This window comes from Thunnus maccoyii, chromosome 4 (assembly GCF_910596095.1).
Source record: "Thunnus maccoyii chromosome 4, fThuMac1.1, whole genome shotgun sequence".
Classification (NCBI taxonomy): Eukaryota; Metazoa; Chordata; class Actinopteri; order Scombriformes; family Scombridae; genus Thunnus; species Thunnus maccoyii.
In genome coordinates, this window is record NC_056536.1 from 25,599,627 (window position 1) to 25,626,202 (window position 26,576).

A 26,576-nucleotide genomic window follows, 5' to 3' on the forward strand; every position below is an offset into this window, starting at 1 on the left:
GGTCCTAGCCCTAGCTCTGCCAACCTCCTCCACTCTATCATATGACCTCTGACCCCTGGGGCCCCACATCCTGCTCACACCACGGTACTTATCCGGTTGATAGGCTTGGATTTGGAGCTGCCCCCTGTACCTGTCGCTCCAGCCCCCGTCACCTGTGGCCCCTGCTGAGGCTGCCCTGGGTGCTGGGGGGGGTGAGGGGAGAGAGGTGTAAGAGGGGTAAGGGGGGACGAAGGGGGGGGTAAAGGGGAGTGTGGAGGGGGAGGGGGGATGGAAGAGAGAGGAGGGTACTGGGGCAGATACGGGGCGGCGGAGGCTGTGTGATGCGCATTGACGGAGGCGGATGGTAGATTGTGGGGCAGAGTGCCGAATATGAAGTGTGTTTGATGGGTGGAGTGGCTGGCTGGGTGTGGTGTGTGTACGTGTCCGGGGTGGGTTTGGGAGTGTGCGTGGGGGTGCGGGTGGGAGTGAGACAAGGTTAGTGGAAGTTTGGTACCAGGGCCGCCGCCCACTCTGATAGAGTGTGTGGGCTGCGCGTGGTAGAGAGCGAACTGTGGGTTCTGGGAATGTTGGGAGAGAGGAGAAAGGGGGGGGGGACATCCCACCACCATGTTGGCATAACGACCCGGAAGGCCATGCTGGGAGAGCTGGGAGAGATGGGCCAGCTGTGGGTGCTGCGCGAGTGGGGGGCCAAGCGGTGGACGACAGGGTAGTGGGCCTCTCTGTATAGTATGAGGGGGCACACCTTGCAAAGTAGGAGGATGGACACTTTGGATGTGGTAGCGATGGTGATGGTAGTAAGGTGGTGGGGGCTGCACGGTGGCTGCGTGACAGTACTGTGCGTGCAGCGCCTGGATTTTGGAAGGTCCCCCCTCCAACTGGCACAGAGATGAAGGGGAGTGAGGAGGGGGCCCTCCCGTAGTCGGTGGGGGGACAGGTGCGGGGTAGGGTGGCCCCGGTGGAATAAGGGGCCCAGGTGGTTTGGCGCGTTTGCTGCCGAATAGGGAACCCAGGAAGGAGCCGCTGTTGTTGCTGCTGCTCCCCCCAGGGCCGCTCCCCGCTCCTGCTCTCTCTACACTGCTGGAGACTCCCCCAACTCCTGTCCCAGCAGTGGTATGTTGCTGCCCCGGCCCACCCCCCACCCCCGTTCCGGGGCTCAGGATGGGGCGGTGAGGCCGGAAGTCTTCTGTTCCGTAGCAGCCAGGGACCACACCTGGCACTGGATAGCGCTGGTGGGGCTGTGGGCTGCTAATGATGGATCCCTGGGAGGATAAAGTATCACCATGCTTTAGAAAAATCACTGGAGAATCGCAATACAGCCCCTGTTCCCACTTACATCAACACACACAAAAATATTTCTATGACTATTTTCTTGCAAGTTCTAACGCACATAGCCATGCAAAGGGTGTCAGTGCAGGACAGGTACATTTGGACACACGGACATGCATGTACATGCGCACACCATCTATATGCACACTGTACACACACTGAGCGTGCTGGGAAGATAAAGCACCAGTGAGGGGAAATGCAGGTCTGTTAGAGGTTACAGGTCTACATCTAGTCTTTGAGACTTACTTCCATGGTACTGTCCAGAGAACCAACACTGTTCCTGCGACCACGTTTCCCTGCACCCCACCAGGAAGAGTCAGGTTAGAAAAGAGTGGAAGATGTTTGTTCACGTTTTTTTGTTTTTGTTTTTTTGGAAAAAGAACTGCATAAGCTGTGTCTGAGTGTCAGCAAGAAAGAGGAACAGGATGTAGCAATATAAAGAGAGAACAAAATCACTGTGGGATTTCCCAAATTCAACACAGCTGACAGGAAGGAAATGGAATTGACCCATTCTCTGAGGAATTGTTGTCTCACCTGTATCCGATAGGTCCCTGAGAGATGAGCTGAGCGCAGTGCGTTTGAGACCCTCACCCACTGAGCAGTTGTCATCAAAACTTGTCCTTCCCATGGTGCCATTCACAACATCACTCTTCACACCTACGCCTCCTCCAACTACGCCCCCAGTGAGCAAGCTGGGCCGCATTACACCTTTCTGTTTCTCCAACTCCGCTGTAAATAAAAACAGACAGAGGCACGATGCAGAGAGGATCCATATACCGATACCAACAAACACTTGACCAGCAATCCATTTCCTCATAAATAGAACCATTGTATAAACCCATACACATCATCATGCCCATTAAAGTTACATTTCACAGTAATGGCCAGTAGATGGGGTACTTACATTCAACTCTATATTTCTCCATCTCTTGCACTTCAGCAATACTCTCCCTGAGGTCGCTAACAAAGCGGGTGCGGTCTTGCTGACTGGGTGCCATAAAGACGATAAGAACCTTCCTCTCTCCACCCAGGACTGCTGAGGTCAGGCGGATACCGTGAGGGTAGTCTAAGACATGCAAACAGAAAGAAAGAGAATACTTAATCATCATAGAGGATAATTACTAATAGTTGAAATATGCAAATTGAAAAGTGGTGCCTTACATGAGTTCTGGAACAGGTGCACTTGCATCTCAACCAAAGGGAAAGATTGTCTGAAACTATAAGTCACTGAGGTTTTCTTCTTCTGGAAGATTTTAGTCACCTGATGCACAACAGAGATAGGATAATTTCAGAGGGCCCTTAAAACGAATCACATGATCAAAGTATCAAGCTGTTTTTCAAACTGGTGGTCTTCAATCCAAACCGAGTGACATCACTTGGTGCAATTTGTCAGACTTCACGCACAAAAGGCTTTAATCAACTTTTTTTCATATGCAGTAGTGCTGCCCAAGGACTATAAACCAACTTTGGGATGTGAAACTGGTGGAATTCCCCTTTGAAAAGTGACGAATATGAGTCTTACCACCAGAAGATCGTTAAAGAGGAAGACCTCTCGTTGATGTACTCCTGTCCTCTGAGGTCTGTTGGGGTCAGGCACCTCATAGAGCTGGCAGCAACACACCAGCCTACGATGGGGAAGGGACAGCACCTATATAGACAGATATGAGAGTTGAATAAACTAGTAGTGACAACATATTACAATGCCATATTGACTGCCTTACTCCTTGCTGTAACAAAAACATGAATAAATCAGAAAATGTCATGAATTCACAGTTTGCCCCAGAAAACTCACAGGCTTCTTGCCCACAATGACTCTCTCCACCGCCTGCACTTGGGACACATGGTCATCATTGGTTCGTAGCTCCCATTTCTGTATCCGCTGGTAGATCCCAACCAGCAGGTCCCTGGGTATATCCTGACCATTGTCTACGCCTGGGGTGGAGACAAGGAAAAAGAAGGTTTTAGGAAATGATGTTAATCAAACCGCACCATACAAATCACACATTGTACAGTGTATCCGATCCAAAAATTCTAATATGATATTCCTAGTTTTCACACACGAGAGGGAGCCAAACCTATTAGAAAGTTAATTAAAACACTACTAAAAAACCCTCTTACTAATCAACACATACTTATATTTATAACTTTATAAATTTCAACACATTTTGCGGTTATGACGCATTTGAATTCCTACAAGCAAACCCTTACATACACTTATAGCTCCCCAAAAACCTAAAAATCCCATTACATACTTTGATTAATGTATGTAAAAGGGACCTTTGTAGATAGTGTTCATAAATACAACACGCTACATCATTAATACTCTGTAATATGTGTTTCATAAAGCCATGTATGAAATAAATGTCTTTTTGTCCAGCAGTACCTCTCAAATTTTTGATGAAATCATCTAGTTTCATCTTCCTCTCGGCTTTGACATTGGGACTGTACATATCTGTATTGAGGAGGATTATGGCAAAGGCCAAAATGAAGATGGTGTCGGGGTTTTGGAACTGCCGAACCAGAGTTGGATTACACACGCAGTATCTCTGACTGCAAAAGAGAAGGAAACGACATGTTCAAACATTGTAAATTCAGTGTATTTTTTAGCTATCGCTCTACAGTAAACCCACTGTATACAACACACACAAACCTGAAAGCCTCTATGAGCCTTTCAACTTTTTGGGCCTCTCCTTGAACTTTGATCTGAGCCTGGAACTTCCTCAGAGCGTCATCCAGGTCCATACCTGAGAAGTCCATCTCATCTACAACACAGCTGAAACACACACAGCAGAGATCACAGTTTAACCTCTCCTATTCCATATCCTGGAGACTCAGTAACAGTCAACCATCCATGTACATCGTCACATAGCATTTACCATCTTTGCACAAATAGGGAGGGGACCAGGTTTGCCTAACTGTCCATCTATCTAGACTTGGCAGGAAATATGTGAGCTAAAATGTGGTTTGCACGTATGCTGGTCTGTATTTGGCCTAACTTTAATCTTTTGTCCTTATGAAGATACATAAATATGCATTAATTGTGATCTCGTATAACATATTTGTCTAATCTTTTCAGATCGAATATTAATTAAATTCCTGCTAATGATCTCTCACATGCTTTCTATTCCCATACTCACTCTAAAACATCTTTGTTGAATTGTTTCTGTCGGTTTCCAAGGAATTCTCCAATCATCTGCCTGCTCAGACCCTTCCTCTCCAGGATGAAGCGAGCAATCCCAACTGGAGTATCTGACACAAAGCCTCTCTCTATCAGGTACTGGATCCCTTTCTCTGGCTTCCTATAATCAATGAGAAGTGAACAAGAACTTTCTCACTACAACTTTACCAGTTCAGTTTGTATTATCGCCATCAAAACAGTTGCTTATAGGTACTTGTGCTTATTAGTGTTACAAGCATCTTACTTGTTGAAGAGGTTGAGACCTATGCGGTACTGGCGTCTCTGCACCACATCACTGTTGAAGGGCGGAGAGTCCCAGCTATGGCGGCTTTCTCTCTGGTAGGTCTGCTTACCCAGAGGAGGCAGAGGCTCCCGCAGGCTGTCCTGAGACGAGGAGCCAGAGCTGCAGTTGACTGTCTCATTTGAGTTGGTAGTGGAGTTGAGTGAGTCGTTGTCTCCGTCTGAGCAGCACGGCTGCTCCAGACCACCAGAGGGCAGGGCTGTAGAGGAGGAGGAGGACAGAGGGGTGGTGGGGGGCTGCTGGGGGGATGAGGAAGAAGAAGGTGTGTCAGGGTACTGATGATGGTGGATTGGGTGGTGGTGATGGTGGTGGTGTGCCGCCACTTGGTGAGGGATGTGTGTGGGTATGGGTCTGCCAGGGGCCCGAATCTGACCCTGGGCAGCTGCTGTGGAGGAAGGGCGGGTGCCTGTGTTGGGGGAATGTTTGAGGGTTCCCTGAGGGGAGCCAGCTCCTACCCCAGGCTCCTGCTCGTAGACCAGCTGTCTGCTCAGGGAGCCCCGGTCTGAACGGTCACTCATATCCACTGAGCTGTCACTCGGCGGCTCAATAGTGAGGAGAGGCAGATGTGCGCCTCTTAGACGATAGTCCCTGCACTCGGTACATGGGGTGCTGCGCCGACTGTTACTGCTGCCCCCTCCCTCAGTGTCCCTGCTGTCCTCACGCCCTCCAACACCACCACCGGGGCCCCAGTATTCTGTATCTGTGCTGCTGGGTGCCCGGTCCAAGGACAGAGGAGAGGATGGCATGCCATCATCCATGTAAAGAGTCACGTCACTGTATGAGGTGGCCGTACTGTCACCATGCATGCTGAGTCCTCCTCCAGCTCCCCTGGCTCTTTCTCCCAAACCTCTTTGAGAGGAGGGGTTGCTGCTGCTGCTCCACACACACTCCCCAAAGTCCTCACTAATCCCTCCTCCCTCCCTGCTGCCCTCCTGGGAGTCATCGCGACCCGCGCGGCAGGTAAGGGCATCGTCTATGGAGTCAGCTAAGGACTTGACCTAGAGGGAACGAAAAGTGGGGTAGGGGTTAGTAGGACTGCTCAGGAGCAACACTTTCTACTTCAGCACATGTTAGAAAGTAAAACTCATTATAGTCCACCTGTTACACATCTAAAATAGATGTGTAATGGGTCTAAAAAATTTAATTTTGTGTCAACAGCATTTGAGCTGCTCTGAGGATCTAAGGCTGGCAGTATTATATATCTATATATCTTTTAGTCTTTCAGTATTCAGTTATTTGATGAGTCCAATTTGGTCAGGTTTTTCTTTTCTTTTTATTCCTCTTTACTTTGTCTGTTTCTTTCTCACTCTGTGAAGACCTTTGAGACTACCATGTCATAAATATAGATAAATGTATATGAAAGGAACTTGATGACTTTAGGGCCAACCAGGCAAAGAAAACCCACAACAATGTTACCTGTTTGGAGAAGGAGTCCTCTAGGTGGGTGTAGTCTCCTGCGCGGTCTGTGTCTGGGGAATGAGGAGGCCCTATGGCCACACTGTGGGTGAAGTTCGTCTGTGTCTGGGCCTGCTGCTGAGGCTGTCTCTCATCAAAGGAATACTGAAGTCTCATGTTAGACAGGATGATGCGGCGTGTCATGCGGCTCTCTGAAGCGGAGCTTCTGAGTCGCTCAAAGTTCTTGTTCATGCGATACTGTCTGAAGGCGGTCTGAATGGTCCTCGCTGCTCTGCGACTTACAAAGGAGCCACCATACTTTCTCTCTAGCATCTCCACCTGGCAAACGGTGGGAGGAAAGAAAAAAAATTGATTTTGAATTATGTATTCACTGTCTGGATATCTTGCACCCAAGATCCCCCACTGAAAGGAATCCATCATTTACATAATTTTTCTTGTTTCTAGGAAATCCAAATAACACCAGCATTAGCAACATAAATCCCCTGACCAACAGTATCCTTGATATTGATACCTTCTTATCCTGCAGATCTGTTGAGAGTTCATAGCTGTCTGAGAGGGCCTTGCATCTCTTGTTCTCCTCTTCCTCTTGCTTGCGGAGGGCCAGACTGGCAGGTTGGTGGCGCGTTCGCAGGGCCCAGGCCAAGCTGGCTGAGTTGGGGGTAGCCACGCATGAAGGGCCCCTGGAGCCAGAGGGAGCACTGCTGCTGGTGTCACTGTAGCGCTCTGAGCCACGCAGGTATGGCGTCTGGCTGAAAGAGCTGTCTTTGTGGGTGCCCGCCTCCTGACACTGGGATTCCCCTTCCACACTACAGAAAAAAGGAGCAGAAGCAAGCAGACTGAGTCATAAGTGGCTTGATTATACAATGATTACACCAAACACTCTGAAGTGTGTTAAGTGCAAACTAGAGACTGAATGAAGTTCAGTGTTACTGAATATGTAGGATTAGTATAGTTTACATTTACAGACTTACATGTAAAGTTTAGCGCGGTGGGGAACCAGCCATTTCTTAGTGAAACTCATGGTGAACTTGTTATCACCAGTAAATGTAATGTAGTCAGAAATTCCTGTTGCTTCAAAGCATTGTCACAACATTCCTTGTCTACATTATGAGTTGATGATCCAATAGACATAAAGGTCTCTGCCTTCTATCTCCTTCCTTTATCGAGTCCAGAGGATGAGTTAATATACTACTAAGTTTAGACAAGCCTACTGCTGCTTTTGCACTGCCATCACTGCCTTATACTGTCTTCTAGTCTTTGACTTTTTCTCATTGCCTCCTCGTCTGTAAAACACAGCAGTGGCACATTTTGAAGAGTCATAAACTACTAAAATACACTCCTCCACTGCTACATACCAGAAACACCATACTGACAGGAAAGACCAGGTTGTTACGTTAGCAGCAGGTGTAAAATAGACTCCTATAGCCTGAAGAACACTATGAAATATTATGAGAGTGAACACATGGAATCAACATCTCCCAGATTCACTCTCACTCAGGCCGTTACACAGAAGTTACGACAAACAGCTAAGATTTGCAACCAAATCACCAATAAAGTTTAGCTGGAGTCAAATGGTATCAATTGTATTTTCAGTTAGCATAGCAATAATCACAAAACTTATCAGGATTCAAGTCCAGAAATCCTCCAGTGTCCTGCTATGTACTTGTGCCCAGACAAAATCCACCCCGAGTCAATTAGTCAGTCTGTGTTTTGAGAACAATTACAGTCACATGCTTCAGCCTACATTTCCTCTTTGCCTTAGCCACACCCCCTTCTGTCAGCTATGCACGGTCCCATAACAAAGCAGAGAGCAGAGAGCCACAATAAGGGAACTTGCCTAGTTTTGAGGAGGCATTTACATTCTGCACATGCAATAAGCAAATGTTGGTGGCAAAGCAGTGCATGTGTGGTTTCTACCGTTTTGCACAGTTTAGGCTCTGTATCATGCATTAATGAAGATAACAAAAAAGGTGCCTTGTTAACTCCACCATTTTTGCTTTGAGAGGGTCCGCTAATGTTCTCCTTCCTCCCTCCTTGATTTGTCACTGTTCCACTGGATCGCAGAGACTTCCTGTGTTAATGTTTAGTCGATAAAAACAAGCCAAGAAAGGAAAAGGCTTCTCAGGGAAAAAGGAAATAACTTGTAGGCATTTTAATTAGTTGCAGTTTGATTTTGAAAGTAATACCAAAATGCAGAATCTTGTGGAGTGGACAGAGGGGAAAATGTTGTACAATGCGAGGTCTTTCAGCAGGACATCCTGTGCCTCCAAGCAACGCATGACCTGGTTAAATTATTGTTGAGTTTAACAACAACCATGAGAACAACTCCATTATGTTGCATAACATAAGCCCTGTAAAAAAAATAAAAAGGAGACAATTCTGACATCTACAGGAAAGCCCTTATCACCACAGCCAAGCAAAGACATTTACATTTAACAGCAAATCCATTTATTTATATTCATACTGTTTGCATAAAATAAATGACAGCATTAACAAGCTCTGCTTTGTTCCCATTTTTTTTAGCAAATCAATTATGAGCAACAAGTTGTTGCACATAACTCCATCTCTTGAAAAGGTTGGGGTTTTTTTTTTGTCTCTGTGCAGCATCATATCATTCCTCCTCCTCTGCTCCTTAAATAGAGAAACTGAGAAGAGGGAGGGGGTTGCTTGGTGACGGTTGCTGTGGGACCTTTGTGGGTGGCGAGGCAGTTGTTAGGATGAGAAGCGTAGTTGCCATGACAATGTATTGACTGTTATCACCATTAAGGTGGGTGTTGAAGATGCTCCACAGGTTGTGAATGACAGTCTACATAATATTTGTTTTGTTATGAAAACAGTTAAAATAACAGTAATTCTGTGGAGGGTGAACCATGCAGATACAGCATTGTCTAAATTTGTTAGTTTATTAAACAATGGAAGCCTGAATTAATCATTTCACTTTTAGTAGCTATTTACATATTGTGTTGTATAAACTGTATGAAAAGAAAATTCTATCTTCTTCAGAGCTGCTTGAAACTGCTCCTTTTAAGGAATGGAAACTAGCCACATAAGTGCCTCTGTGTAGTGCCAACAGGTAGACACAGACAGGGACTCAGCCTCACTCTAACTTCCTGCCATGCACATCAGCAGGAGCAGATGGTATTTTCGTTCAACTGAGTCACATAAACCTAAAATAAATGCAACACAACATTAGGGAGCCACCAGCCTGGTTTCATAAATTTGTCTCAGAATATTCATAGCTGATCATTGGATTGATTTTAGCTCTAAATCCTTGTAAGCAACACCTGTCATCTGTTCATATCTCATAAAAAAGGAAAATAAAAAAATACAGTTGAGAGAAAAATGACATTTTCTGCAGTGGCTCCACTACCACTGAAGCAGAGATCAACTGTATGGATTATGTGTCAGAATCCACAGTGATTTTCACCTCCACAGTCTATGTAAATGCACCATTCAAACATCACAGATTCGAATTTATTCTTCTGAGCTTTGGGAGAAAGATTTTCAAGTTGAGAACGACCTACATTAAAACTCTCCATGTTTGTTCAAATATTTGCGATAAAATAAATGAATTCTGTTTCAGCATGGATTTTTTTTTCCCTACGCAAGGCCCTGCAGCCCACCTCCAAGTGTGCATGTATTAAACAGGACTTTCATTTGGTTTTGCCTACGGCAAGAACCAGGCAGTAATATGCAGTGAGAAACAAGGTGAGGATGATATATGAGTAAAAAGTTTGTTGTATAAAACATGAGTGTGGCCATATCGCAGCTGGCATCTGCACCTCATTACTTATGTAAGAAACCCTGTATTCCTGTTACAGTGCCAGAGAGAGGTTCTCTCTGGAGGCTCCCTCATAAAGACCAACCCGGAGTTTCACAACCAACAACCATTTAATTGGAGCTGAGACAGATGGTTGGAATCTAATAAACAGGAGAGCGATTACTAATAGTGTTAAAAGAATAAAAGAAGTGGGCAGAAATTGACAAGCGCTCCGATGACAGGTATTGAAAAGCGAAAAGGGGGGTGTGCACAGTTAAGTACATGTCATGTCAACTCCATGCAGTCCCCTGCAAACTGTCCCTCACTCATATAATATTGAAAGAGTGGCAGTAGGTCTGACAGTGCCATCGAACCCCACAGCAGGACATGGAGGCTGGGAGATTAACCTCTCTGCTGCCTGCCATGGAGATGCCAATAACTGCATCGATCTGCCTGTTGACTCATTTCCACCTTAGCATTGACTCAGTGTAGTTATCTCATATCTCCTTTCCAGTCTCTTCATCTTTTTTGTGCGTCAATTCTGTGCCATTTGTTCCAAAAGCTTGTTTGCCAGTATTCACAACTCCTGCGACTCAAATGCGAACTATGAATGATGAAAAAAAAAGGGAGCAGAAAGGCCTTCAGCAAGATCCCAGCTAATTACTTTGATGATGTGATAATATTTACCATTAATTTCAGGGCTTAAGCTGCAGCCAAAGAGATCGAAAACACAGTTAGAAATGCTCCATCCATCATGAAAATAAATCCACTACCAGGACCGTTTGTGTTCTCTTTGTCACATGTGATCCCATTCTTCCAAGTGGCCAAACTGAAAGGAAACAATCAAATCATTCATGGGTCAGATCGGAGCATTCCTCCACCACCAACACTCATGGCCACTTGGCTGTCTCAAGCTGCGAGCTTCCCATCAAACATGCACACACACGCACACACACACACACATTGTTCACTTCTTTCTGTGACGCAGACCATCAAAGCTCAAACAAGCTGTGCGGTTTTGTTAGCAGAGGATGACGCTTCTTGTTAAACCCAGGTGGTGAATTACTGCAAAAGAGAACACCCTTGCACAACTGTAATATTTGCAAGGTTACAGGGATGCGGCTGCAAATTGGCAGTGTTTTGTAAGCACAAATTTATCAGATAATCTCTGTGGCAGGAAAGAATGAAGAGATAAGTCTTGTATATACAAATGGGTGGGTAAAATATGTAAACCTTCATTGATGATGTTTTTTCACAGATCCACTTCCAGGTCGAGCCTAGTTGATTTGGCCTCTACAGAGAACATATCAAAGTGCTTCTAAAGGGGATTTAAACTAACACCATTATAGCAGTGTTTAGAATCACTACTAATTTACTTAAGATAAATCAGATTGATTACTTAAAGTAATTTGTCATGAAGCAATTATGTTATTTGTTCTACAGCTGTATGCGGTATTGTAGATGCATTTCCTCAAGAGCGACACCCATGACAGGCTGGCACATTATCCAGACTGACTTTGAATGTTATGTGATCTGTCATCTGTGCAGTATGTACACTCTGTCAAACAGGTAGCTGTCAGGAGCTACTTTATCATTCCTATCTCCTCTCCATTTGAATTTCGCTCACTCAACCATATCATTTATTTTAGTATAGTGCAATGGAAAAAAGCACCTCATTAATTATCAGCACTCAACAAACACTATTTATCTTTGGTATTAAACTGTCTAGTGCTGTATTGAGATGGTACAAAGTTTCAGACTGGAGGTGAACTACTGTACAAACCACATGTCATTGGTACTACATCACTGCGGTGTAGACCAACATACAAACACACTGGCGTAACAAATAACATCTCTGTCTGGTGCCAAACCAAACACTCTTTTGTGACACTTTTACAAGTAAAAGAAAAGTGAAAAAAAAGGCTGAGTTCTTACCATGCTGCTATTGTCAGAGAAAGGTCCCATACTAACTGGAGCAGCGTAATAACAAACACACCCTCTCTCTCTCTCTCTCTCTCTCTCTCTCTCTCTATCTCTCTCTGAATCGCTCACACTTTCACATTGGCTCTCTCGCTCGCCCTGCAAAGCTGTACAGGCTACATTCTTGACAGTCTTTTGACAGCTCTGAACTTCCCTCACCCTGCCCAGCTTTCGTCCTCCACCCTCCCTGCTCCAGATCACTGACATATGCAGTAACTTTTATTACACAACACCAAACCAAACAAAAGCACGTCAAGACAGTACAGTTAATTGGAACTGACAGAGACACACACGCACATTTAGAAGAACTACAATCATTTATTGAGAAAAGGGGGGGAGGAGAAATAAAAGAAATGTATGTCATTTCCTGGTTTGCTTTCATATTTCGCCTCTGAGATTAAATGAATGATGGGACACATCAGTGTTTATACTGTTTATATAAATACAGGTGAAAGAAAGAACACGACTAATGTGTTGAGACAGCTGAGATGGAGCACATGGCAGTTTTTTTAAGGAAAATTAGACATAATTAATGTAGATGAAATGGACAAGGAGGGAAGTTGTCACATTTTTTTGAAAAAACAGAGTCTATACTGCCTGAAAATACTGTCAAATAACAATTTTCTGTAACATTTAAGTATTATGGACTCAAATTATGCTCTCTGAGGTTCAGTAGTTCACATAGCTAGTGTATAAATGTCCTGAGAAACAATCACTACAAATATTTTCATGATTTTCCCTTAAATGAAAGATTACATACTCTGGTGTAAGTTTAGAAACACAAAGAAATACAACTCTTGGCTAAAAAAAACCTTGATTTTCTTCCAAACTTGACTCCAGTGGGGACGGATTTTCACCCGACAATAATAGTACTGTGTGTTCTGCAGAGAAAGCAATTCTCATCAACATTCAAGGACTACATGCAGGATTACACACACCACACAATCAATATATATCACTGAAAATAGAATTTCTATAATTAATTTTTGTGTGAAGATGAGTATATTGTGCTTGAGGCGGAGATGAGTGAAGGGTGTGTACGAGCAACATTCCTGCATGACTGAAACAACACAGAGCATTTAAACCGACAAATATTTCACCTTCAGACATTTTAAAAGGAAGAGATGAATTGCCTTCAGGAACTAGAGATCTTTATTTTGTTCAGCATTAAATCAACAAGGTAAATCTTGAATAAACACGATGATAAGACAAGACAGTAAATACCAGATGTGTTGGAACTATCAAATCAACATGTTAAACAAACTGCATACAATTAATGTCTTTACATCATATAGGAAGCTAGCTTCTCCGACATTGCATAATGGTTGGTGACAGGACTGTATAGTGATTTGCACAGATAACGAATAGTGACTACTGAGCACATCCAAACTGACATGACTCAACTAGTGGATCCAAGAAAAGCATGAGTGCGACAGTAATGAGCAGACGATGGTAATGCATTCTGACAGTCTGATATGGCTGCAAGTAAAGAAATAAATAGCAAAGAATGCAAAGAGAAGACAACACTGAGATTCCTTAAAATGTAAATTAGTGCACAAACCACATGATATATAAATAAATCAGTGGCTCTACATTAATGTATACTAATGTCACAAAGACTACAAGCATGCATTTCTGTTTTATTCCCTGTTAAAATGCAGCAAAACTGTCTTTTTGGTACACAGTGAGGTCTCCCGTTTTCTGGCAGCATTAACTGTGATAGTCTTTTTCACAGGTAAATGGGCGAGTGAGTTGTTGTGGGGGTCAGTCACACCTCAGTTCTGCTCAGCTCAGCGAGAGGAGGGGCTACTGCAGCCTGAGGCAGAGCAACAGAACTGATGGGCACCCTCATCCTCACCCTCCTCTCTTGGAAAGCAACACGGGACGAGCCAAAAGACAGAAAGACACACAGGAAAGGCAAACAGACAAAACAGCGGAGAGGAGAGTGAAAAAGAGAATGAGACACACACAAAAAAAGCAGAGAATGCGAATAGTTGGAAAGTAGAAAAAGCTAGTGCATTTTTAGTTAAAACAGGGACATAACAGGCATATTAAAAAAACAAAAAGAAGGTGTTTTCCATTCACTGTGTATATGCACGTCACAACCTTCTGATGCCATTAGATGGCAGTGTTGGAGCATCATGCACTGATGTGCCTGAGAGCATCATCAGTTGGAGGATAAAGGAAGGAAGGAGTGAAAAGAGGGTGAAAATTCACCAGGTTCACTTGTGACTCAGCCCACCTTGGTCCCATTGCTTATTGAAGATGACTGCTACTTCTCACTCTCTGTGGGGAGCTGTGTGTTTTTCCTAGCTGATAGAAGGGCCTAACTCCAGCTATTAGTCACACCTGGGAGTGGTGGGAGACTGAAGCACAGGCCCTTAGTTGGATTTAGGATGAGGGGGCGGGTGCAGGAGGTAAAATAAGAAAGCAGGCACAAAAGGATGACATGTGAAGAAAGTGGTGGTGACAGATGGACAAGGAGAGCTGGTGTAGTCTACTGACAGGCTTAAGGGTTGTTGCAAGGCATCTTATGTGGTTGAGGGGTTTTTTCTTTTCTTTTTTTTTTTTTTGTACTCACTGTACTTCAGGCCCCGTGGTGGCCCTTACCTTTCCTCCTGCTGTGAGTTTTGGTCAGTAGAGGGGCAGCAGTACTGATGGAGACTGACGAAGCTGTGAACAGTCAGACTGGTGGGGAACAGAGTAGCAAAGGCAGCGCTGCCCGCTGCCGTGGGAGTGGTGGGAGCCGAGATGGGCTGCCCTGAGATAGACGACGGCCGGACACTGACAGGAAGGACCAGAGACGGACGACACACACAGAGGCATGGAGAAAGCAGAGAAACAGACACACAAACAGTCAGCGCTAAAGCAGACAGTGACAGAAAGAGAGACAGAGAAAGAGAGAGAGCACTGATTTGAAGCTGCACATTGATAGTGACAAATCATAGAGTGGCAATGGTAGTACAAAGAATGACACATTTAAAAAGGAGGCAGATGTGTGACAGTTTGTACAAACTCTCACAAAAACAAGGTGAAATCTTCTTGAGACGAGCCATAATAAACAGGAAAAGGTATTGTTGAACGCAACTCAGCTCCTGGCAGATGTTGCAGGTGTGTCAAAGAGTTCAAAGACTGAGCACATAAGGAGAGTATACAGAGCTCGAGGTCAATCTAAGAAAAAGACTGAAATGTACAAATTCTCAGAGCCACAGCTGTTAAATGAGGAAAGTTTTGTTTGAGGAACTCCAACCACTCTGATGGATTATATAAAGCTCTGTACTGGTCTACAGTAGATCATCCTGTGTAAAAATGTGAAACCACTCTCTGTAATGCATGCAAAAGTGCACATATAACACAAAAGCCTCTCCGCTACCCCTTTACTCTGGCAGGAATTAGAGATGTTTCATCTGCAGATTGTGAGTGAGCAGCTGAAGAGTATGCAGTGGTTGAGATTAGCATGTAAATGGCTGGTTTCTCGCTGGGGCCAGCTGCTGTCAAGGACACGCAGTCCCTGTCATTTAAGCATGGAAACACTCTCAGAGAGGCAAAGGGACAGAGACACGATGCAGCAAAAGAGAGCAAGATACTGCAACACTTTAGCAATTCACTGTGGTGTGCAAGCTGTGTAAGACTCACCAACAGGGAAAAAGATGGTCGCATTAACTAATATAAAAAAATATATTTATACATCTCATAAAAAAGACCAAAACCCTCAATTAATTGGTCTAAGGCTGCAACTAACCAGTATTTTCAATATCGATGAATTTGCTGGTCATCTTCTTGATCATTTTGTCTATAAAATGACACGATAGTGAAAAATTATCATTATAATTTCCAAGAGTTAAAGGTGACATCTTCAAATGTTTTGTTTTGACCGGCGACCAACAGTCCAAAACTCAAAGATATTCAGTTTACGATCATGTATGACAAAGAAAAGCATTAAATCCTCACATTTGAGAAGCTAGAACCAGCACATTTTGGGCGTTTTTGCTTAAAAAAAATGAGTTAAATAATTATTACTTATCAAACTAGTTATTGTGTAAGTGATTATTTGTTTGATTCTGTCAAATCAATGAATCGACTGACAGTTGCCGCTTTAAATTGATCCTACCTACTAAAAAGTATTGTCTGTGTAGCTAAGGATTTTTCTTCTGTGCCATAGACCTCCATATTCCAAAAACGAATCACTGCATCACACCAAGGTGATATGTTGCTTCATTACTATTAACATAGGCACAGTAGTTTATTTTGAGTTAATCCCACATACACCAACACGCTGTCATAAATACTCACTGGCAACGTATCAGTGGCTGAAAATAGTCCCAAATAAATGCGCTGTTTACTCCTATTTGAGTAACCTTTGCTAAAATTACAGTGCTTGTGCCTGTGCCTGTTTTAGGAAATTACCAAGACTTTTTTTTCAAAATGAGATTATAGAAAATGATATGAAGATTTACATCTTCAGTGGGAACAAATGGGCTTGAGGCTGAGTGCCACAGACAGGGCGGAGAAGTTGGAAAGTAGTGAGAGAGGAATAAGGCTTTGTTGGTTTTCGTCTTTTCATGGGATTTGTTGACAGTGACAAAATATAAAATATCACCAGCCTTATCCTTTAATCCAGCTGATCACGGGTACAAGTACAACTCATGTTTGACAGATTTCTCTGCTTCCTGCATGCCGACAGGGGCAATATAGACAAGTCTAGCACATTGAACACGGCTGTTAGCAAGAGTTCAGGGTTTTCTAGCCAGAGGAGAATGAGACTGATAAAAATGAGAGTGTTTAAGGATATAATCATGTAGGCGGAGTGCTCGTTTGCTTAGTGCAGATGATAAAAAGTTCCAATTAAATCAGAATAAGTTGTCAAAGGCTATTTTAACAACAGCATGTGGAACACGAGCTCCTTGTTCAGTCTTATTTTTAAAGATTACACAGAGTTTACAAGTCAGCGCCTCAAGCATAATAATATGCTTCAGGCTCTATTTACAAGCACAGATTCTATTTTGCAGAATATCCTGACAAGATGTGAGCTGTGTCTAGTTAATTTGTATTTATTAGGTCTCTGCAACACAGAGAAACTAAATATTCTGAACAGCGAACCTGTTGACCTGTTCAGATGGAGATATGAGGAGAGGCAGAGGTGCGGTTACGTAAGCCTGAGCAATGCTTGTACACACTGTGGTCTTGCAATGCCAAGATTTGTATTTTACCAGCGGTAACTAATGCCTAATGTTAGACTTTCCCCTGTGTGGCAAGTGTTGACAGGCTAATCTAGGATGTGATTTCTGCTTTGTGAGCAGTTATGCCTAAATCCCAGAGCGCCATAGAAAAACAGACATACACACACAGAGGCTGTAAAATGCCCCAATTGTCCCCCTCCTTCTTCTACTCTTCCATAGAAGAACAAAATACACATACTACCCACACACACACACTCTCATTGTATGTATATATCTCTCTTTCTGTCATTAGCACACGCACAGAACAACAGCATAATAATAAAGAGATCAAGATATGAATCAACACACCACAGATCAAAAAATATTAGTGAAGCGCAGAGAGGGCGCTGGAAGTCATGGCTACAAGAAAAAGTGCTACATTGAGAGAATGTGTGAGGTGGCGTGTATTTAAAGCAGTGAGATGACAGAGGCTGGAGGCAGGAAGAAGAGTGGGAGGAGAGAGAGCTACATGAGAGTGGGAGAGGTTGAATACGGAGGAGGGCAAGGGTGAAAATAATCAAGAGAGGAGGAATGGAGGGAAGAGCGGTGGAGAGGGGAGGAGGACTGTGAAATGGAAACAGGATGTGGAGTTGCCGGAGTCAGTGATTCCTCGAACCTATGCGGTGACACAGGGGTCGTCAGTGTGTAGGTGTGTCTATGTATAGACGAGCAGGAAGAACAAGGCTCACATGCGGCGATCACAGAAAGACATCACCTGCACTGTTGTGGCAGGATTTTTCTGTACACACACGCACGCCAAAAACACCTGTTTTGTAAAGCGAGCCCACCCGGCATCCTAATAGTCAGAGAGCACTCCCATTTACATCCACATGGCTTTTCCAGAGGGGTATAATCTGTCCGCCCAATTCAGATGTGGTACGAGCTTCAAACTGTGCTTTCACCGTTTTTTTTCCCACAATTGTCTACGAAATAAGAGTGTGGGAGCGCACTGCGTCATCCCACCTCCAGCATGTGACCCGCCTGACTCCTGCTGACAAACAGAGACGTTTGATAACCACACACGCTGCGTTGTAGCCTAAAGTTAAGTGTTTTTATACACACCAACCCCTCCCCTTCTACCAGCAGCTCACAACCAAACTCCCCCCGCTCTCTCCACTGCGAGCTTGAGTCTCCTGCTGCTTGGCAACAGTATGGACTGCCTGTGTGGGCGTTTGGCGTTGATTGCCAGGCGAAAGCACTGACAAGGAGGGGCACAGTTACAGTTACGACTCAACTACGCACACCAGGCACCTGCTGTACCCTGTGAGTGTGCGTGCACATGTGTGTGTATGTGTGTGTGCTAGTGTATAAGTGTGTGTGTGTGTGTGTGTTTGATTGTAGATGGATATGATTCACCCAATGAAGAACAATTAGACTTCATTTAAATGTGATGTGGGAGTTGCAGAAGGAGTAATTCAGGAAAATGATATCCCTGCAGATCACCTAGGGGACGTTCTGTAAAGTCTGAAACAGATCTCAGTCATAAAACATGACTAATTGTCTGTGCTCGCCGGCCAGAGACGCCACATCCCAACTTTTCAATGAGAGCGAACCTGTAACCGGTGATAAATAAAACGTCGCAGCACTCATCTGTCTTCAATACGTCTCCTCCATGCCTATCAAGCCGTCATTCAATCCTGCTTCTGTCTTTCACCCTGCTCCTGCTCCCACTCCTACCCTCTCTTCTCTTCATCTCTCTATTCTGTGTCTCTCGCCCACAGAGTTCTTCACAGAAGAGCTCATAGCGTTCCCACGGTAACCAGTCTCCCTATTCTGCTACACAGAACGTGCGCATGAGTGTTTGACAAACATCCCGCCTCAAAAGTGCCATTTATCTGCATTTGAACGGGAAAGACAATGAATAAAGTCATAGAACCAACACAGAGAAGACTATGGAGGTGCAACTGCGTTAATAAAATGCTGACTTACGGAGGCCGGTGTTATGATGTGTAAAACTACACATACTACACCAGGGGGAGGTCATCATTAGATCCACAGTGATGTTCAACCCACTGATGAATGGACAGCAGGATTAGCACGCTGCCCTCCTCTCTAATAACAAAGTGAGACCGCTAATCTCTGCTCTAATTTACCACGGCTGTTGTTCGGACACAACTGTTATCTCCTCACAGCTGCCACTTAAAACAAAGCAAAAGAGGCTGCTCAGAACTGACAGGGGGCAAGAGGGGGAGGAAAAAGGGAAGGAGGTTGTGTCAGAATCAGGATATTTAGCTGCCTGCCCTCCGCTACCACCCCTGGATAGGTGAGGGGAGCTGGACGTGGAGGGCGGCGGTGGGGGGGGAGATGGAAATGTAATATTGTAACTGCCTTGAGGACAGCTTTACAGTTTCCACAGCAACTATTTTTCTCACAGTATTGCTGGTCCAAGGACATTTCACTTCCTTTAAAAAACTTTACATCACAGCTATTGACTTGTCTCCTCATCGCTTCAACAAAGCCAGGTCTGATGGTATTTTTTTCATTCAGCATCCATCTGTGTATAACTGTGGATGGGTAGCTATGGTAAATGAATGACGGAGGCAAGGCCGTGTGTCTGTAGGTATAACAATACGTCGCTGAAGAGTTTTTATTCTATAGCATAGCCCATAGTTTGTCTGTCTGCTGAGAAATGTCCTGTTTCTTTGGATGGAAGATGGAGAGTTAATAAGAACATGCTGCTGAGAAACTGTTCGAATAGGTGAAGACCTCATCATTTTTGCCGTATTGACAATGTATTGAAACATAACACCACCGTCAAATCAAACATCCATTTGCCTTTACATGTAATATGCATGCTAATAAAGAAACTAGCGTTTGTGCATCAAGCGTAAAATCCTGAGTGACTATCTACAGAGAGAAGTAAGGTCATTGGTTAGTCTACTCTGAGGATGAAATGCAGGTGCTTAATGAATCCCGAGTATATCATGACCACATATAAATGCAAAAGAGTATGATGTTTCTTGTGCACGCACCGTATGAAGCCATGAACACTCGCTGCATTCAGAAATGGTGAGTAGAAGGCAAAAACACCACCCACATACAGTTGACTCCCACACACACACACACACACACATCCATCATTTAAATTTACGTCAAGCTAAACTGCATCACAGTAATCATTAGCACCGTTGCGATATTTTCATTCTGGCCAAAATTAAACATTGTTAATCCACTACATATCCTGAAATAGTAAATATGAAGGAGAGTGAGTTCTTGTGAGAACTGCAGCTGCTGCTTCTCTGTATTTCTTCTAGAAAGTCGTGGTGAGTCTACAGAGAATAGATTACCTCCCATCACATCATACAGACTCTTCGGAGCAGGTCAGTACAGGCTCAGCGGAGCTTACCCACACATTTGCCTCGGGCCAATTCATTTGTCCAAGTTTTATCTGCGCTATCTTAGGTACTTTACGATGTAAAAATGCTGGTCAAAATGCCCAAATTGACCGACCATTACAAGCTCTTTATTAGCGTAAAGAAAGAATTATCAAATCACAATAACCGTGCTTCACTTAATAGCAGGAAAAAGAGCGGGTGAACAAAGATGGGAAGAGAAAGAGAATAGCACAAAAGTAATTTCTGCAGCTTCTCTGAGTCATATCTGCAGCAGTGGGAAACAGAAACAGCGAGGGGGAGAGAGTGAGTGTGTGTACGTGGGAATGTGAGAGGGAGAGAGAGAGAGAGAGGGAGACAGAGAGAGAGAAAGGGAGAGAGAGAGAGAAGGGGTGGAATGGGGCTTGTAAAGGGGATGGGGTAATGTGTAGTAGAGCTACACAAAATTAACAAATTAAGCTCCTTCTGAAACAAAAGCCCATTACCGTTCTCCATATTCCCCGAACACAATTAATGTCAATTTCAGAAAGCGACAAGCACCTGTCCACAATGCTCTATCTGCGTGGAGAGGGAGATAGATGGCGGGATGATGGAATAAAGAGACGAGCAAAGAGACAAGCACCTTCACAGAGCTCTTTTGAGCTTCTGAACACTCCCACCATGACAGTGAAAGTGAACTGAAGAAGGGAAAAGATATCTCTGGTCCTGTTTTTTTTTTTTTTTTTTTGGTGTTATATAATAATACTGCTCTGAGTATCAGCACCATTGGGGCTGTCGCCAAGACCTCTAGCTGCCCCTGCCTCTCATCCTGTGAGCTGTGCAAGAACAGCTGCATATATGTAGCACATAATGAAGGTTACAATCTCTCACCCATGCAGAGAACTGTCACATCATAGTGACATGACAGCTTCTATGGCGGACTATGGGGTCATATTAGATGTCTATTAATGGACATCCCAGGTGATATCCTGCAGTGCACACACACACTCTCTCTCTCTCAAACAAAAAAGACACACACATATATGCACAGCAGTAATTATCACCCTTGGGCCAGTGGTAATTATACTCTGGTCACACTAATTAATCTCTCATGCACTCTGTGTGTGCTTCCCTCCCTCTTTCACATATTTTTGTGCACATATATGAAGATACATTCTTTCACACACACACACACACACACACACACATGCATAGGCTCCGACAAAATGCACTTGCATGACCTCTCCCAAAATAACAACAACAACAACAAAAAAAAACATCTGCCGCACTCACAGTGAGCTGTGGCAATGCCCTCAACCCTGCTGCTTCTTGGCGGAGGGACTTGACGTCAAATATCATTTCACCCCAAGGCCTCAGACTCACATTGTTCACACTGCCATTAACAGGAGGAGAAGAATGAAATAGGGTAGCATTTGGGACAGCTGTTTACTGCGGGCCGCTGGGAGAAAAGAGAGGAGAGGGGCAACTTTGCTTTGATGCAGTTGATGCACACATGGCAAAAAAAAATGGGGACAGTTCATTCAGTTTCCTTGTCAGGAATCAAAATTGTGAGGCACAGAGAGCACAGGACAGATATGAGGACTCCTGCTGGGGGAACAGAAACTAATTGGACAAAAGCAAAGGCACCTCTCTGAGCCTTGCCTTCTCTGGCCCAGTCTCTCCTCTCTACTCTCCCTCCCTCTCTTACACACCCTGTTGACAGATGGCGAACCAGTGTGTGTGTTCCACCTTTTCTCTTTTAGACCGAGGCACGCTGAGTAAGGTCGCTCAGTCACTTTCCTCCCCCTTGTCATCTTTTTCCTCATCCTGTCCCTCTCTCTTCCTTCTGTCTCCTCATTTGATTTGAGCCATATTTAGAGTGTCACAGGCGCCGACGATGAAGATATTCATGTTCTTATCTGATCCGTTATCAGAGAGGAGAGTTTTGTCGCTGACCTAAGCTAATAGGCCAGTTTTGGGTTCGGCTGAGTCACAGCCAGACAGGGACAATATGGCTCCTCTGTGTGGGTGAATCTTTATTAAATGTGACACTTCATATGATACGCTTGTCTGAGCCTCGATCCAAAATCAGCTACAGGGAATTAACAAGGGAGAATCAGCAAGATCTACATTTGCAATTCATCACTGCATTTAACACCCACATAAATAACTAATATGTGCATCTGTCTAATGACTAAGTCACCCTCAGGGATGAAGGGAGAGGGACAGAGAGGCAGACAGCAGAGGAACAGATAATCGATAAGGGATTTGGTCAAGTCTGAATCAATCGCTGTGAAGGGGATTGAGACGATAAGAAAACACATAGTGCTGACAGTAAGCGAGTGAAAATCCAGTAATAATTGCTTAAGATGATTTTGTGTAGAGAAATGTTATTATATTATGCATAAGGACTGATGGCTTCTGTCACTAAGACTGCAACAATATATTTTTCAGTGTACTTTTTCACATGAATTGCTGCCTACTCACAAAGCTTAATGCTTCCAGAACAAAAGCTGTCTCTATCTCTCTGTGTGTGTGTGTGTGTGTGTGTGTGTGTGTGTGTGTGCGTGGTTAAGTAAAAGCGAGGACAGATGCACTTGCTATTTGCCAAAGCTGCGTTTGCAGTACTCTAACGACAGGTCAGCTTTGAGTTTGGAGGGAGGAAGAAAAACTCTCTCTTAGAGACCAATCAGCCTACAGTTCAGAGTAGTTCAAGTAGTTCAAGACTTAAGCGGAAAAGAAAAAAACATTTTTAGCAAACAGTGGGTGGATTTTTCATACAGAAGGGTTTCGCTGGTCCAGAAAGTTCGGTTCACCGCAAAAAAGACCCATCACCCCCCTGCCTGGACTAGAGTTTTCCTCAGCATACTACTATAACAACTCCTACGCACCTCTCATAATAGACTGTGATTATTACACAAATCAAGCCCTCCGCAGGCAAAAATCACACACAGCATGATAAAATGGACACCTTGAGCACTTATCACTCTACCCATAATCCCCCAGCACTCTGCGTGTTTCCTCACGGTGGTCTATTAAAAAATCCCTTCTGAGGTTTAGTCCCATTACTGCGAGGATTATCTCTGATGACTAGGAAGGCTGCAGCTCCATACAGCCTGTCATAATTTGAGCTTAGCATTTGAAGGTTCTGTCACATATTAGATGTTATGCAGCCTGTGGTCATCACCACTAATTTGAGCGTCAAACCTTATTAAGCAGGAGCTTGGACAAGATCACTGACATGAAGCCACACTCGTCATTCATTTGTGGACCCCTGGTGAAGCCCCTGTGTTAGAAGAGAACTTACTTTCTGCGAATAGTGGAACTGGTGTTGGTGTCTGTGCTGTCAGTGCGTTCAAGCCGGTCTCGCTCGGTGGTAGAGGAGCCGCAGGAGAGACCTCGGGTCAGCCTGGTGTGCGTCCTCCTCTCCCTGCTGGGCGCTGGAGTTGCGGCTGTTCCAGCTGTCGCCTGAACTGCGGAGGGGCTACTGTTCCCACTGCTGCCACCACCACCGCTGCCATGATGAATGGGGAGGGACAGAGGCTGGCTGTGGTTGTGGTTCTGCTCGGGGGTGTCCGAGCCAGGCGTCCGTGGGCTGCGTTCCTGCCTCAGGTCCTGGTTCTCCTGGCTGACCCGGTCCAGCTGGCCCTCCAGCTCCTCTATGCGCCGGCGCTGGGTCTCCAGGAGCTTGGCCTGGCTCTCTATGATGTTGTTGAGCTCCAGGAGGTACTCCACTGCCCGATTGGGGCTCTCTGGGCTGGTCTCCATGGTGGGAGCCCTGCCTCGAGGGGTATAACCGCCACCACCAGCCACCACCACGGTTTCGACCCCGTGGGGCCGAGATCCACCCCCCCCACCAGCCCTGATGAGTGGAGGGGAGGGAGGGACCGACGAAGGCTCTGGTGAAGATTAACTATCGGCTTCAGACGTTCAGAAACAGGAAGTCACAGAGATTAAGAGGTTGAGAATTTCAGAATGACTACATATCCCCAAATCCGAGGACAGAAATGAGCATTATAACATCTTAGCAGCCATTAAAACCGTTGCAATGCAGAGAAAGGAGTTCAAAGTTCAAAAAGAAGCTAAAGACACTGTTGATTGTCTGATTTCCTGAAGTCATTTTGAAAGACCATGCCGATTCAGCACGGAGCGGTTCAGGAGTTTGGGACGTCATGATAAATATGAATTCATTAAGGAAAATATTTGAAAAACAGAATGAGATTAGGTGGTGGGAGGGAGTGACAGAGGTAAGAATTGTCTAAATTAACTAAATCTGTAATGAACTTCAGCTTGTTTTAGCAAAAAATAAGCAGAAAAATAGGCAGAATACTCATTTATCCACTGACCTGTGACATATGTTGCTCATTAACTTCAAGAGCTCTGCTATCATCTTTAAGTTAATGATAAACAAATACACCTTCCACTCTTCAGCCTCCTCGACACACAGGGGAAGGGGGGCAGGGGTGAATGGGGGGGTGGCTCTAGTTATGATCTACCACTAATTATCAGGCACTGTCAATCATTACATAACACAAAAAATTCTGCTCCCTCCCACGTTGAACATCCCCGCAGTCTATCATCGTCGCTTTCAACCCATGGCTTAATGTGTCTTTATAGCACAGAAAGTAAGCAGTGGTGGCTTACGAAGTTCATTCTTGAGGTCCAAATCCTCCCCTCAGGTCCGCCAAAACTACATCCTAGTGCTTTCAATTCAGATTATTTCCCATAGTGAGTGTTTCTGGGCTTTTTCATCCAAGAATAACGCAGAGTTTACTTCCACGTCACGCATTCATGAAGACTGGTCTTGGAGATAAAACTTGACACCTCTTAAGGGGGGTCGACAAATATTTTTGGACAGTCCGAAAGTCTCAATAGGCTGTGCCAAAAGTCTCAATAGGCTGTGCCAAATCTTTAAACTATACTTTTGGCTTTCGACGCTGATTTGAAATCGGTCTACACGAACAGGTGGCGTCCTTTTCCTACTTATCTGAGACGAGTTTCAGCTGTATCAGGTCGGTAATCCATCACAAGTGTGCCGGTGTATCTCCGCTGCGGTGGCGCACAAACACCGAGAGGTTTCGCTCGTTGCGCGTCTGAGCTGCAGCGATGCGTGCGGATGTTCCTCTGGAGCGCATCACTGTCAGGTTCAGCACAATGATGGAGGACTTCCTGCCAAGACTTTCAAAAGAAAAGAGTTACTGCTGAGCATGAAGATGTAGTGTTGCACATACAAGGAATGCATTTGCAGGAAAACATTCATGCAATTACAAAACCAAATAGCGAATTAATAAATGTAAGTTTTTATTATTCATTCATCATTTATACGGTTATCAGATTTTCAGACCATTATGTCTGCAACAAAATTCATAAATTGCTGACAAAACATATGCTATGGAGGAATAAATACTAGTTGAATAAATCGTTTTGCCTTCTTTTTCAGGCTTTTGAGAGACAAACCTGAAAAAAACTAGCCACCTTCAACGCATCGAATCTGAACAGCCATTTCAATTTTTGATCATCTTTTCATTTCAGGTGGGTTTTGAGCCATTTCATGGCAATCTGACACTGTTAAATCATCATAATATGTCCAACACAAAATAAAATGGGACTCACTTTCCACTTCCTTTCCTCAAATAACACAGCTCACAGTCTTTTCCCATCTCTCTACAGAAGATGCATTTGTCATTAGGGGTAAAAAGCCAATGTAGACTTTGTAACAAAAATAATGTGCAGTTTTCAACAGAGGTGTATATATATATATATATATATATATATATATATATATATATATATATATATATATATATATATATATATATATATATATATATATATATATATATATATATACACATATATATATATATATATATATATATATATATATATATATATATATATATATTATAATTCCCTCTCTCCCTTTTCGGAAGCCACAGTCTTATTTTTTGCTTGTAGCTTTACACACTTGAGGAACCCTGTTGAGCGCCTGTGAATCCGGAGTGCACATGTAGAAAACAACACTACACAGTGTGCCGCAATGCCTTTGAGACAAATGCCACATCCTCTGTCGAACATTTCCTTC

At 44.2% G+C, this 26,576-nt stretch overlaps 1 protein-coding gene across 4 annotated transcripts; it reads right to left on the reverse strand.

The window, feature by feature from the left end:
* On the reverse strand, nucleotides 1–25,648 carry iqsec2b (IQ motif and Sec7 domain ArfGEF 2b). Of its 4 annotated transcripts, XM_042409006.1 has the most exons (15): nucleotides 24,838–25,648; nucleotides 23,799–24,411; nucleotides 6,733–7,027; nucleotides 6,222–6,539; nucleotides 4,749–5,803; nucleotides 4,464–4,625; nucleotides 3,977–4,099; nucleotides 3,710–3,876; nucleotides 3,119–3,258; nucleotides 2,849–2,974; nucleotides 2,488–2,587; nucleotides 2,231–2,392; nucleotides 1,861–2,055; nucleotides 1,573–1,622; nucleotides 1–1,259 (listed from the first exon to the last, which is right to left on the reverse strand). In XM_042409006.1, exons 2-15 carry the CDS (start codon nucleotides 24,257–24,259, stop codon nucleotides 75–77), a joined length of 4,539 nt encoding a protein of 1,512 aa, XP_042264940.1. In that variant the 5' UTR covers nucleotides 24,260–24,411; nucleotides 24,838–25,648; the 3' UTR covers nucleotides 1–74. The 4 variants fall into 4 exon arrangements, with proteins under 4 accessions (XP_042264940.1, XP_042264942.1, XP_042264941.1 ...); XM_042409008.1 differs by lacking the exons at nucleotides 23,799–24,411; nucleotides 24,838–25,648 and adding an exon at nucleotides 11,917–11,940; XM_042409007.1 differs by lacking the exons at nucleotides 23,799–24,411; nucleotides 24,838–25,648 and adding an exon at nucleotides 7,193–7,908.
* Nucleotides 25,649–26,576: the final 928 nt, after the last annotated feature.

Excerpts from the sequence above, each read along its gene's own strand:
- iqsec2b (XM_042409006.1), bottom strand. The coding sequence starts at position 24,259 with ATGGAGACCAGCCCAGAGAGCCCCAATCGGGCAGTGGAGTACCTCCTG. Across the intron at positions 2,588-2,848 it reads TCTTTAACGATCTTCTGGTG|GTGACTAAAATCTTCCAGAA; the intron begins GTAAGACTCATA and ends GTTGTGCATCAG. Across the intron at positions 2,393-2,487 it reads GCACCTGTTCCAGAACTCAT|ACTACCCTCACGGTATCCGC; the intron begins GTAAGGCACCAC and ends TGCATGTCTTAG.